General features: G+C 41.8%; 2 protein-coding genes across 2 annotated transcripts in view; one reads left to right on the top strand and one right to left on the bottom strand.

The window, feature by feature from the left end:
- Positions 1-9,458, bottom strand: part of C6H10orf67 (chromosome 6 C10orf67 homolog) — a 44,661-nt gene extending 35,203 nt beyond the window's left edge. Inside the window, exons 1-2 of the mRNA XM_085227267.1 lie at positions 9,349-9,458; positions 8,858-9,151 (exon numbers count right to left, since the gene is read on the bottom strand). The gene's annotated coding sequence lies outside the window, so the exon portion shown is untranslated. The remainder of the gene's footprint in view (positions 1-8,857; positions 9,152-9,348) is intronic.
- Positions 9,459-9,643: 185 nt separating this feature from the next.
- On the top strand, positions 9,644-12,113 carry OTUD1 (OTU deubiquitinase 1). The gene has a single exon (XM_010712498.3). It carries the CDS (start codon positions 9,795-9,797, stop codon positions 10,935-10,937), a length of 1,143 nt encoding a protein of 380 aa, XP_010710800.2. The 5' UTR covers positions 9,644-9,794; the 3' UTR covers positions 10,938-12,113.
- Positions 12,114-12,652: the final 539 nt, after the last annotated feature.

Here is a 12,652-nt window from a genome sequence, read left to right as displayed (position 1 = left end):
TTACACTAAAAATCACTTCAACTTTGCTTGAACTCAAGCTGCACGAGAAAGCAAGAGTTAAAGAGCAAACATTAATACTCTCCGCTCTCTAAATGTAGGAGCAAAATAATCTCCTACATAACAGAAACCACAAGGATTTTTAAACAGGATGAGCCCTTTTAGTTTTTGCTAGGATTAACATCCTATGTATGTTCAGTGTGATATATAAACTTTATGAACCAGGACTTATTGTAGGCATAGGTTAAACAATAAATCATTTCTAGTATTTGGAGTCATTAGCGAGGGTGAAACCTTCTTAAACCTCAGTATATGGGATTCACTGGCTTATAGAAAAAAATTGCCTTTAACTACAAAAACTAAAAATAATTTTTAAAATTAATGCTTCCTTAATTAATTTATTCATTTATTTTGAGCTCTGGGCAGCATTTCATTTTATGAACAGAAGAAATATGGAAAGAGATACAAACTAACAAGTTAAATTTAAATTGTTAGAATTGTTCTCTTTCTCAAGCTCAAGGTGAAGATGAGATCAAAGCCATCTCTATATCAAAGAAATGTAATTGGTAAGAAATTTAAGTTAGCTATACTACCAAAAATAAGTAATCACTTACTACTTTCACAAATGTTACTTGGGTTAATATAAAAAGGGAGATGTCATTATTATGCCACGTGCAGAGTAATAGTTTAAATTAATGCTTCTGATTCTGGTATTCTCAGGCTTTTTCTTTCAGTTTAGCAAAAATGGTGAAGGTAATTGAGTGAAAAGCAGAAACTGTTACTTGACTTTCAAAGCCTATTTGTAAAACTTGACTTACTTTTGGGTAACCTTCCAACATTAATAATGTATAGAAGAGTGCATTTTCTTTGGGGAAGAAGTATAATTTGCCATTGGAAGGAGGCAAAAAGTTTATTAATATAGGCTGTAGCATGTTATGTACAAAAACTGCCAAAAAATTACATCTGTATTTTTCTGATCTATAGGAATCAGATTAAAGGTCAAGAAAGCTGGTTTTCATAATCCCATATATTGCTTGGATGCATGCAAGAGGAGTGTCAGGGAACTGATCAAGTGATCATGTTTATTTGTGAATAGAGAAAATCCAACATTTTTTTGGTGATATATTTCATCCTGACTTGGTTGTTTTCTTATTATTGATTGCAACTTGGTCATACTGTTCTAACTACTGTGTTTATGTTAAGTGGCTTGATGCTTCACACTGTAATTACTGCAGTCATGATAACCTTGTTTATTTAGAAATGTCTTTGCTGTATAGTCTGGACAAGGCTAGCTATTGAATCTTTTAAGATAATAATCAAGTTATTTGGTTTTTTTTTTTTGTTAATCCAATTCCTTGAAAGACGTTATGATATTTTAATCTAGTTACAAGCTGCTGAAAATGCATTTGAAATGGTACTGTTGACAAATCTTAAATACTAGCATTCATGTCATAATAAAATACTAGCTTTAACTTAGCAAAACACAGTTGGTTCTCTCTCCTGGATAGCTGCTCTTTCACTAGTGGGCCAGAGCCTTCTGTGAATCCACAAATGAGAGATGGGGCTTTTACATCTGCAACTGCACCTCACCAAACTTAGATGAATGTGACCTCTAAGGAGCTGATGTTTATAGTTGCACATAGCATCTTTTTAAAACAAGGTACTTTCTTATTACTTAACTAAAACAGAGAATTTTAGAGTCTGTTATGTGGGAATGGAACAGCAAAGCTTTTGTGTTTGTACATGGTATGCCTGTTTGTCTGTGTAGCTTGGAAGTGTCCAGATTCAATGACACAATGGAATTGGCAATAGACAATAAATCTCTCCCCTTTGATCTACCTCAGATTTTGCTTCAGATTCTAATTGTAATCATTTTACATATTCTGCCTCATTTGACTGACAGTCATCAATATATAATTTCTAATGGAGTCTCCAAGGTAACCAGGTTTATGTGCTAACAGTTCTTGACATTTTCTCTTACAATCCAAAATTTATCTTAGTCCCTTATTACAGGAAAACAGGTAGAGATGGCTGTAATACAAGTACGACAATTCAAACAATGTGTGCATTTCCTACGTTTCCCTGAATACAACAGGCATTTTTGACCTGAGAGAAATAAAGTAAGTCTATTTTATTCTGTCTGTGCTGGAAAAAGTGAACAGATCTTCAGGCACATAGCTCCTTTCAAAGGCCAGTGAACTTCAAACAAAATATAAAAGACAGTTGCTCTTTGTTCAAACTAATGATGTTAATTCCTCAGAAAATTGGGAGGAGGGGAAAATAATAGCACTTTCAGAAGGGAGATGTATTTGCAGGTGGAGAGGATGACAGATCGTAAATCCCTTGGGAAAACAAACAAACAAACAAAACACAAATGGAACAAAGAAACAGGCTGATATTTTGCTGCATATTAAGATCAAAGTCTTTACTATTGCTACACTGTTATTAAGCCAAAATGGTCCTTGCATTCACAGGCCCTCCTGATTTCCCCATACTGCTGCAAATATTTTGTTACCAGGATCCTTTCATAAAAGCATTTGCAATTATGTCATATCTGAAAGCTAAGGCTGTGAGTCAAGACTAAATTTATTCATTGCCAGGTTGTATCCATTTCATTTTGGCTAGTGCTGTCCTTTAACTTCATCAGCTCTTCTCACTCCCTAGTATTTCATCTGTCAGGTATTTATGGAGGGCCCTTTTCAACCTATGCCAGATAAAGCAAACCAAGAACAGTTAGTCTCTTGTTGTCACTGGTGCTCCGATCGTTTTAATCCCCCTTTGCTCATGAATGTAACACCCTTCAACAGCATTGATCAGAAATAGATAAGATATCCAGACAAGGTGATAGTGGTGAAGCTACAACGATTCCACAATCTGGGTCTCTGTTCCTGATGATTCCCCACAGCTGATATTCTGCTAATAGCAGAAATACTCACCTGTCACTGAGTGGATGTCTTCCATTTGCGACTCCAATTTTCACCCTTGTAAGCAGCTCAATTTCTAGTCTCTGACTGTTTCCTATATGGTAGTTCAAAAATTTTTATTGTAAAAATGCTGCTCAGCTCTATAGCCACTAGTGAAAGTCAACTGCACACCATATGGCAGGGTAATTAATGAAAATATTAAAGTCAGTCCCAAGACTGATCTTTAAAGAACTCCACTACCAAATGTCTTTCAGCATGATTCCTTTAAATTATCTGCAATTTTCTCTCCTTTAATGAGTCCCATAGCCACCTTTCAATTCTTGTTCTTTTTCATTGGTTTAGTAATGTCTCACGCTATGCGGTACTAGAAATTTTATTTAGGCCCAACAAGATTAGATGTACTAAATTTCCTCTAGTAATTTTGCATCAAATTCAGAGGGACATGCACAATCACTTCTGTTCAGCAGAAAGGCCCAGATCTGTTATAGTAAGTTAATCTTAGTTGGGATTCTCACTCTGAATTACTAAGTAATTAATGTTTAATTTTTATAAAATTGTGTTTGCATAGAAATCACAAGAAGATTGCTTATATTTTCATGTATGGATGATGTAACTCTTAACGAGTGCTTCTTTGTAACAATTTTTAATGTTTCAAATAATTTGAATAAGTACAGAAAATCATACTGCTAAAATATTTGAAAATTTCTACAGATATTCACTCAAAGCAGCAGAAACACGACTTTGCTTTTCAGTACAACTAAATTGAGTTTAGGTACCATTTTGTTGGGAGTTACAAAATTCACTGCAGTACAAATTCACTAATATTCACCATAATTCACTTTTAAAATTATTTTAAAAGTATTGAAGCAATACTGAATCAGCAAAATAATAGCGTTTGTACATTTAGCCATAACAAACTAGATTAGGAAAGGTTTAATTATTTACAGAGTAGGACATTAATAAGGATGAATTGATGTCACCCTCCTCTGTAATGGTTCCACCTGTGTTATTTTTTCTCATTAGATAGTGGAGTTAAATAGCTGCAATCTGACCTCGTCTTAACAGTTAATTCTGTGCTGTGTAGGTGGAAACAGAACAGGTTGGTATTGTGATGAGGTAGGTTCTTCCCCTAAATTCCATTGGAGCTAGAATAATACTTGTTGAGCTGGTTACACCACATGTAACCACAGTCCTTTCCCACAGGATGGACCAAGCAGTGGAATAACAAAGGTATTTTATGTAATTAGATGCTATTCCTTGACTCTGAAAACACGAACTATGCAATGTGGTTTTCTGCTAAGCTTACCCATGTGTGAAGTAATGATATCTCCTTTTGCTGCTTACCAATGGAAGAATGGTGGGGAAAGCTGACTATTGCAAGGTTTTGGAGGACAGGGCAGATGAGACTGTTCTTAGAACTAGCCTCAATCTCCAAAGCCTTCCTGCTGTAAGGCTACCTGTGGAAATGCTCTCTGCTTGGTACCTCACTGAAGTTGCGTTCTACTTCAGGAGTAACTACTTCTGTAGTACTGCACCTTTTTCTTTTAGTGTTATTTCATACTTAAAGGTTTGTGTTTTTTTGTGTGTTTGTTTTTTTTTTTTTAATCAAGAGTAACCTATTAATGATATCCGGCTTCTGTTATTTCTGTATTACCCACTTCCTCTACTTCCTTCACAGACTGTTCTTGTCAGAACCCTATTCTGCTCTTGCTAGGAGCCAGAATAACTACTTTCCTCAACACTAAAATTATCATTAACCAACACGAAAGGGAGGGAAGGCAACTATTTCACTTCCTATAACTGATAAAAAAATACAGGCATTGCAAAGACTTTTATATCCTTTAAGGTTTATTAAAATACGTAAAATACCTCTTTTTAAATGTTGTATGTATTACAGAGCTTGCTTATTGCATTATTACCATTGTTTTTTCTCTGAGGAAATAGCATTTATGATTCCTTTTTATATTCTGAAATCATCTTTGGGCCCTATTCACAATGACCACCACAAATACCATCAACACACTGAGTAGAAATGATAGACTTGACCTGCGTCACAGCTCGCATTTAGAGGCTCACTTATCAAATGGGATGTGAATCCAAGACCCCGAGGTGTGAGTGAATGTCTATATTTATCATCTGCAACTCTTCTTCCAGTCTTGCCATGTGATGTCATACTGTATGTTACATCTCTAATGCCCAGTGCACCCGTACAGTGATATGATTTTATCCTAAGAGTACTGCAGAAACAAAACAACAAACTGTGAGGCAGAAATGTCTGAGACACATCTCTTGTTTTATGCAGTGTATGTTTACTTCAAAAGTAGCTGCTGATATGCTTACTTTCCATTTTATGTTAGTGATACAGTAAGGGTTGAGCAAAATATAAAATCATTACTGAAGGAAAAACAACAACAAACCAAACTGGCATATGGAGTAGGAATTAAAGACTGGGAGTGGAAGCAGCAGAATCTATCAGTGCTGTTGGCCCATGACATCTACACAGGTTTATTTAACTAAGGGTAAATTATTCAGGCTATAACTTGGTTACTTTATGAAAGGAATGATACGATCGCATGCAGGCAACAAAAGAGAAAACAGATGATTCAGGAAGTTTTTTGTTTGTTTTTTTAGTTCCAGCTTATATTTCTTTGCATGTCAGGGTGAAGTTCTTCACAGTGGTGAGTGCTGGAACAGGCTTCCCAGAGGGGCTGCAGATGCTCCATCACTGGAGGTGTTCCAGAACAGGTTGGATAGGACCCTGGGCAGCCTGCTCTAGTGCCATATCTGGGGGGTTGGAACTTGATTCTTTGGGTCCTTTCCAACCCAAGCCATTGTATGGTATTTCTTCCCATACCCATTCTATGGTATTGGAAGATCTTTGGTATGTATCCATTATACACACACATGTATTTTGATTTTTCTATTTTTTCCCTTGATATACTACTTGAAATTATTAAAAAAATAAATAATTCCATCATCCAGTTATGTACAAAGAGCTATCAATTCATGAAATACCTCAGCCAGAAAATATCTTTGGCTGAAGCACAGATACATCAGCATAAATAAAAAGCTGTGGAAATGCTTATTCAGTGTCATTCAATACGTCACTTCAGCTAGCTTCTCTCTCTTTCTTCACTAATAAATGATCCTGCTGATGTAATTAATTTGTTCGTTAAAGTTAGAAGTAGTTCCACTCTTAGGCATCCAGTTTTACGTCACTGAATGCCACTGTTTTTCCACAGCTGTTTCTATGCTTGTGGTTTGCCTTGTAAACAATCTAAACCATTCTTGGAATGTGCAGTGTAACCAGTGGTAATGATTATGTCAGGAGAAATTTTAACCTCAAGAGATGCTTATGCTTTGTTACCACAGGGATTGCTTTAAGATCTATTCTGCATTAGCAAAGCATTTACATTTGCCTATATTGAATGAACCAGAAGGCTGGGAACATTACAGAAGACAGGGAAAGACATCTCCATAGCATGATCTGCTTGCTTTGCGAAGCCTTCTAGTGCCTGTGTGGCAACAGTACGCAGGCAGAAGTGACAGAAATGGAAAAACAGGAATGTTATGGAAGCAATCCATCTGTGCATTGTGTTTTAGCCAGTTTTTATATGCTGTAAAGCAAAGTTCAGTTTTTTCCTCAGTGGCTGCTCTACACGCAGCTCAGAGAAAGAGCAAATAAGCACCTCCTGGCAGCAAAAGGCACCAAAGGCACAACAATGTACTCCTTCCTTTTACAGATGGTCTTGTATTGAGGAAATTCAAATTCTTCCCTGAAATTTAATATTCACAAGAATATTAAATATATTCATAGCAATATTTATTCATAGCACTTGATCATTCCTCTCTATTTCCACCCTTTTCTTCACCTAGTGACCATGGATCAAAGCATGGGACATTACTATTATTGCAAACAGATGTCAGACATTTACTGAATGACCTTGCAGGTAAGTGCTGACTGTTGGTAACTCCTACAATGAAAGCTGAAAACTAGCCATGAAATGCTTGTGCTGCAGAGGTTCAATGGGATTTTTGTCGTTGATTTCTAGAAAGATTGGATTCCACTCAGACCAAATGTGTGTGACTAACTCTAGATGCTCAGTCACAGAAAATGGTAGCCATGTTACATTGTCAGTATTTAATAACACAGGTAAAATATGCTGAGGTGAACTTTTCTTTCTATTTACTTCACATGGGAGGTAATTAGTATGTTAAAAGCAATATGCAATTAACTCATACAATGGTAGAACTGTTTGTTATGTTGCTCAGTTACCTAGTAACAGATTTTGATTGTATTTTAACAGAATTAAGAAGGTTACTACATATATTTTAAGTGAAAACATGGGAATGATGTTACTGTATCTGTTTGTAGAATGATCTGCTAACTGTACCAAAAGCTGCAGATATACTTAGTGTGCATTTCAGGGTGCTCCTTGGATTTTTGTTCAGCTATAAATAACCTTTTTCTCCCTCCAAAATACGTTGAAGCACAGCACTGAAATACTAACACAATGGAAATCTGGGAATACGTAGTGAATCTCTTTCTTTTCCTCAAATGAATAACCACAAATGTTATACCTCATCGTAACTAATAATCAAAATAACACAGCTGCCCATCTGTTATTGTACTACTGTTCCAAATAACCAGTGGTTTTGAAGGGGCAGAACAGTCATTACTGGGAGTTTCTGTAAGTTTCTGTAACATCCTAGTAGAAAGAAAATTGTGGCGCTAAGTATTCAAAGAGCAGCGCTCATTTTTAACAAATGCTCTTATTCTGCTGGATCCACTTACTATTCTCTAACAGAAAGAGATGCCTATCTTTCCCCTCTATTCCCTCCCTCTGTTACCAGACTATTTCAGACTTCAAACCCACCACCCAGTATTAACCTCTGACATTTACTTGCAGGCCGAGCAATTCACTAAACAAAAATATACAGATATCTTTTGTCTTTATTATTATTTTTTTTAAGTTAAAAAAAAGAATGCAGAAGAGCTGGTGAGAATAAAGTAACATATGTCTTTATTATAATGACAAAGGTCACAACAGCTGTTGGCACATTTTAAGCCCTCTGGGAAGGGACAGCTTCCAGTGATTTTACATTAGATCACCTGTGAATATACTAGAATGCATTTTATCTTGGAAATATACCTTGTAAGGTATGTTGATTAACAAGTAAAACCAAGCAGGAGTTTTTCTTTTGCCCCAAGCCTTCGATTTCAATTTAGCACCATTTGATTGGTATATTTTACTCTCTAAGAAATGATTTGTCCAGAAATAAAGATTCACTGACTGATCTCATAAGATATATTTAAAACAAAGTTCTGAACATTCTGACATATGAGAGTCACTCTGTAATTTCAGAGCAGTTGTAATACTTTATCTTCCTGTTAACAGGCTGCCAGAATTGCTCCTGGCTAATGCACATCACTATTTATTCTGAAGGTATCAGCTTTCTGGCTGTGGTGGATAATCAAGACCGTAGAGCCCGATTCATATCTGATATACCTTTTCCTACTTCCACTTTGGAGGTAATAATTTTGGATACGTATTGACTCTTTGCATTTCAACTGAAATATTCCCATTAATGCACGGAATTAGATGCTGTATTTTATTCAAAACGAAGAAGGAAAGCAAATGTGAAAACTGTTCCCTTAGGTATCCACGTTTTTAGTATTGAGAATTTCAGTGTTTTTCATTCCACGTGTGAGTTAGCCAAGGTATCAAAGAGATCAAAACATGGAAGACAATGACACGCTGTCTTGTATTGCTGGTGGCCCAGGAACCAGCTGCAGAGACTGGGGAAAGGGCTCAGTTCCCTGAACACGTATCCAAAGTGTGCTGCAAGAGATCAGTTACGTCTTTTCATTTAGCATAATACAAAAACAAGGGAAAATAAATGGTGAGAAGATAAAAAAGGAGTTGGTTACTTACCACCCCACCTGCTCTTTTTCTCCTTTCTTCTTCTGGTTGGATTGCAGAACTGAAGCTAAAACTTCTCATCCGTAAATTTATTCTGAAATCTATTATTTTCCCCTATATAACTTTGAAGTTAAACACAATGATATCCACTCTTCCATTCTGGTAAGACTGAATGCCTGTGTCAAATCAGCATGAAGTGGGGCTTCTTACTCAACGTGCCTGCCATAACGTAATCACATCCAGTGTGTGCAGATAGCGTCACTGCTCGTGTCCAACGGGTGAGGTGCAACTTTACTTATATCACAGCTAAGGCAAAAAGACGTGTCTGATTGTAAGGTGCCACCGACATCAATAAACCAATTGCCCATGATTTTTCGGAGCTGTATTTTAAATCTGTCCTCTCCAGTTATTAACTGGTGACTTCTATCATAGTTTTACATACGCATCTACACGTACCACATTTTAACTGATGACTTATATCGTAGTTTTATGTACATACGTACTCGTACAACATTTCCCTAAGCAGAACTCCCAGCGTTCCCACAGCCGCTCGTCGCTGCGCGTCCCCCCGGCTGAGGGGCGTGGCCTATCGCAGCCCCACCCCCCGCATTCCAACGTGCGCGGGCCCCGAGGTAAACACGGCTCCGCCCCGCCCCGCCCCCAGCAGCTTCCAGAAGCGCCTCAGCGCTTCGCCGCGCGCTCCCGCGGAGGGGCGGGGCCTGGCGGCGGGGCCGCGCCGCTTGTGGCGCAGTCGGAATTGCGGCGGGCGCCGCCGGGCCCAGCGGGCAGCGCGGGGCAGGGGAGGGGCGGCGGGGAGGGGGTGATGCCCCGGGTTATTTTTACCCGGGCGGCTCATCCTCTCCGGCAGCCCCGGCGCGGCCCCCGCCGCCGCTCCCCGCCCCGGCTCCGGCGGCGCCGCCTATAAAGCGCCGCCCGCGGGGAGCCGAGGATGCAGCTCTACAGCTCCGTGATCACCCACTACCCCGCGGGCGGGACGGCCCCTCCGAGTGCCGCGGCCGTTTTCAAGGTCTCCATACCGCCGGGACCCCCTTCCGCCGACGCAGCGAGCGACGCCCCGGGGCCGAGCCCGAGCCCGACCGCCGAGAGCCCCGCCAAGGACGGCCCGAGCCCAGGGGGCCCCGCCGCCGCCGCCATGCCCGCCTTCTCCTCCTGCCTGGAGGTGATGCCGAGCGGCCCCGCTGCCGCCGGCCCGCAGTACAGCTCCTGCGCGCAGCTCACCGTCAGCCGCCGCCGCCCGCTGGAGCGCGTGGTGCCCATCCGCCTGCTGCCCCGGCCCGAGCCCGCTCCGCACGGCCGCGCCTGGCTGGAGGGCGTCGTGCAGAGCGGCGCCGAGGAGCCCAGTAACCGCAGCCTGCGGCTCAGCGAGCACTGCCAGGCGCTGCAGGCCGCCGCCGCCGGCCAGCCCGGCCCGCAGCCCGAGCGCGGCGGGGAGGACGAGGAGGGCGGCGGCGCCGGCGCGGCCGGGGCGCGGCGGACGGAGCGCAGCGAGAAGCTGGCGCTGTACCTGGCCGAGGTGGAGAAGCAGGACCGGTACCTGCGGCAGAAGGGCCGCTTCCGCTTCCACATCATCCCCGACGGGAACTGCCTGTACCGCGCCGTCTGCAAGGCGGTGTACGGGGACCAGCGGCTGCACGGCGAGCTCCGCGAGCAGACGGTGCATTACATCGCCGACCACCTGGACCATTTCGGCCCCATCATCGAGGGCGACGTCGGGGAGTTCCTCATCGCCGCCGCGCAGGACGGCGCCTGGGCCGGCTACCCCGAGCTGCTGGCCATGGGGCAGATGCTGAACGTCAACATCCACTTGACGACGGGCGGGCGGCCCGAGAGCCCCACCGTTTCCACCATGGTTCACTACCTGGGGCCCGAGGACCCGACGCGGCCCAGCATCTGGCTGAGCTGGCTGAGCAACGGGCACTACGACGCCGTGCTGGACCGCGTCTGCCCCAACCCCGAATACGAGGCCTGGTGCAGGCAGACTCAGGTGCAGCGCCGGCGGGACGAGGAGCTGGCCAAGTCCATGGCTGTGTCCCTCTCCAAGATGTACATCGAGCAGAACGCCTGCTCGTGAGGCCACCCGGGAGCAGGACTGTGGGGACAGATGGACGGAAGAGCGCTGGCCGTGATGGTGATGCCTTAATCCTTAATGAAGCAGCAGCACCCCGGACTGACACAAGCGGTAGATCGTGGGGGATAAATCCAAGCGTGTTTGTAGTATTCTGTTGTAGAAACTTAGCCTCGGATTATTTGCCAGCAGGTTCTTTGTGTATGTTTGTGTCTCCCCTCCTCACCGTTTCTCTATTTTCTATGAGAATGTATTTTTTGCACATTTTTAAACTGTTACGTCCGTCTTTTACATCTCATGTTAGTATCTGGCTTTGAGCTGCATAGCCAAAAACATTTGTAACAATTTTTGTAAATAAGGCTTATGATGTAACAGCTATTTTTTGCTGTGTTTTTTACCCATAAACCTTATATTTTTACCAAATGAAGCCAATGTCAAATGACCCTCCCAAACTGGTGAACGCAATGTGGGTATTCTTTGCAAAACAATAGTTTTTGTTCAGGTGCGGCAAAGTAGGAGAAGACTGCTTTCAGAACAGTTGCTTTCTCTGCCTCGAGTGCAGAACAGATCCTCTGAGCCGGCTGGAATGCAGCTCCACGTGCATCGCGTGGGGAGCAATTGACTCTTCTGTATTTAATTACTGTTTTGAGTAAACTGGCCTCTCGTTGCCTGGTTGGCTCACCCTCTGCTCCATTTATGTTATTTATCTGTAATAACAGAACATTAACTTGCAATAGAATGTTGTGACTAGATAATAGCCTACCGCTTTGGCAGTAATTGCCTTGGCTGCACCTCGGTGTTTGTGTTCCTGTTTCTGGGATTATGGTGTCTTTTGTATGAGCCCTGCTTCTGTTTTGGCGCTTGTATTGCACCAACAAATCATTATCTGATCACAACATTTTATTCATTGGATGTTATTTTCTAAGTAAGAAATCAGGAATGGTATTCTGAGTTAAAAAGTATTTAAATTGAGATTTGTATGGTTTGCTGGGTCAAACATTTAAATGTTTCCAACCTGAATTCTGTTTCTTCTACTTTCTGATTAACTTGTTAGATATATTTATTAAGTACTGCAGTTTGTACTTTTTTATTTTGTAATATATTGTGATTTGGAATTTATACAGTATTTGTATAATAGGAATATTCTCAGCTAAAATGGAATGAATAAAGAATATAATTTTACTTGTGCTCTTTTTTTTTTTTTTTTCCATCCTTTGTGCTCCTGGCATGAGGAACTGCAAGTTCATTCCCAAGGGCCTTTACTTACCTTCTTTGCCTTAGTTTCCCAGTGAGTGGGGGGGGGGAAGCAGGGACGTAATATTTGATGAATGTGAACAAGTGATATTATGGGTGGTCTGGAGGTGTGAAAGAAAAGCAAATACTTAATGACGAGTATTTCAATCCTTTTGTAATTACAACTGGTCTTAGTATAAACACTTGCCCTTGAGAAAGCCCTGGGGGATTCCTGTCTGTACTAGGGAGTGGTACCATGGGTTGTGGTGAAACAGCCCTGCTGGGCAGTGCAAGCCTTCACTTGGTCTCATGTTGCACAAAGAAGCTGTGGATGCCCCATCCCTGGAGACATTCAAGGTCGGATTGGATGGGGCCCTGGGCAGCTTGAGCTGATGGGTGGCAGACCTGCCTATGGCAGAGGGGTGGGACTGGGTGGGTAGTACGGTCCTTTCCATGCCAAGCCATTTTATGAACTTTTGTGTCTGTGA

This window comes from Meleagris gallopavo, chromosome 6 (assembly GCF_905368555.1).
Source record: "Meleagris gallopavo chromosome 6, MGAL_WU_HG_1.1, whole genome shotgun sequence".
Lineage (NCBI taxonomy): Eukaryota > Metazoa > Chordata > Aves > Galliformes > Phasianidae > Meleagris > Meleagris gallopavo.
Note: the sequence above shows the minus strand (reverse complement) of the source record. Positions and strands in the feature narration are given on the sequence as shown.

Bases quoted from the DNA above. Each gene is read 5' to 3' on its own strand.
- OTUD1 (XM_010712498.3), top strand. From the start codon at position 9,795: ATGCAGCTCTACAGCTCCGTGATCACCCACTACCCCGCGGGCGGGACG.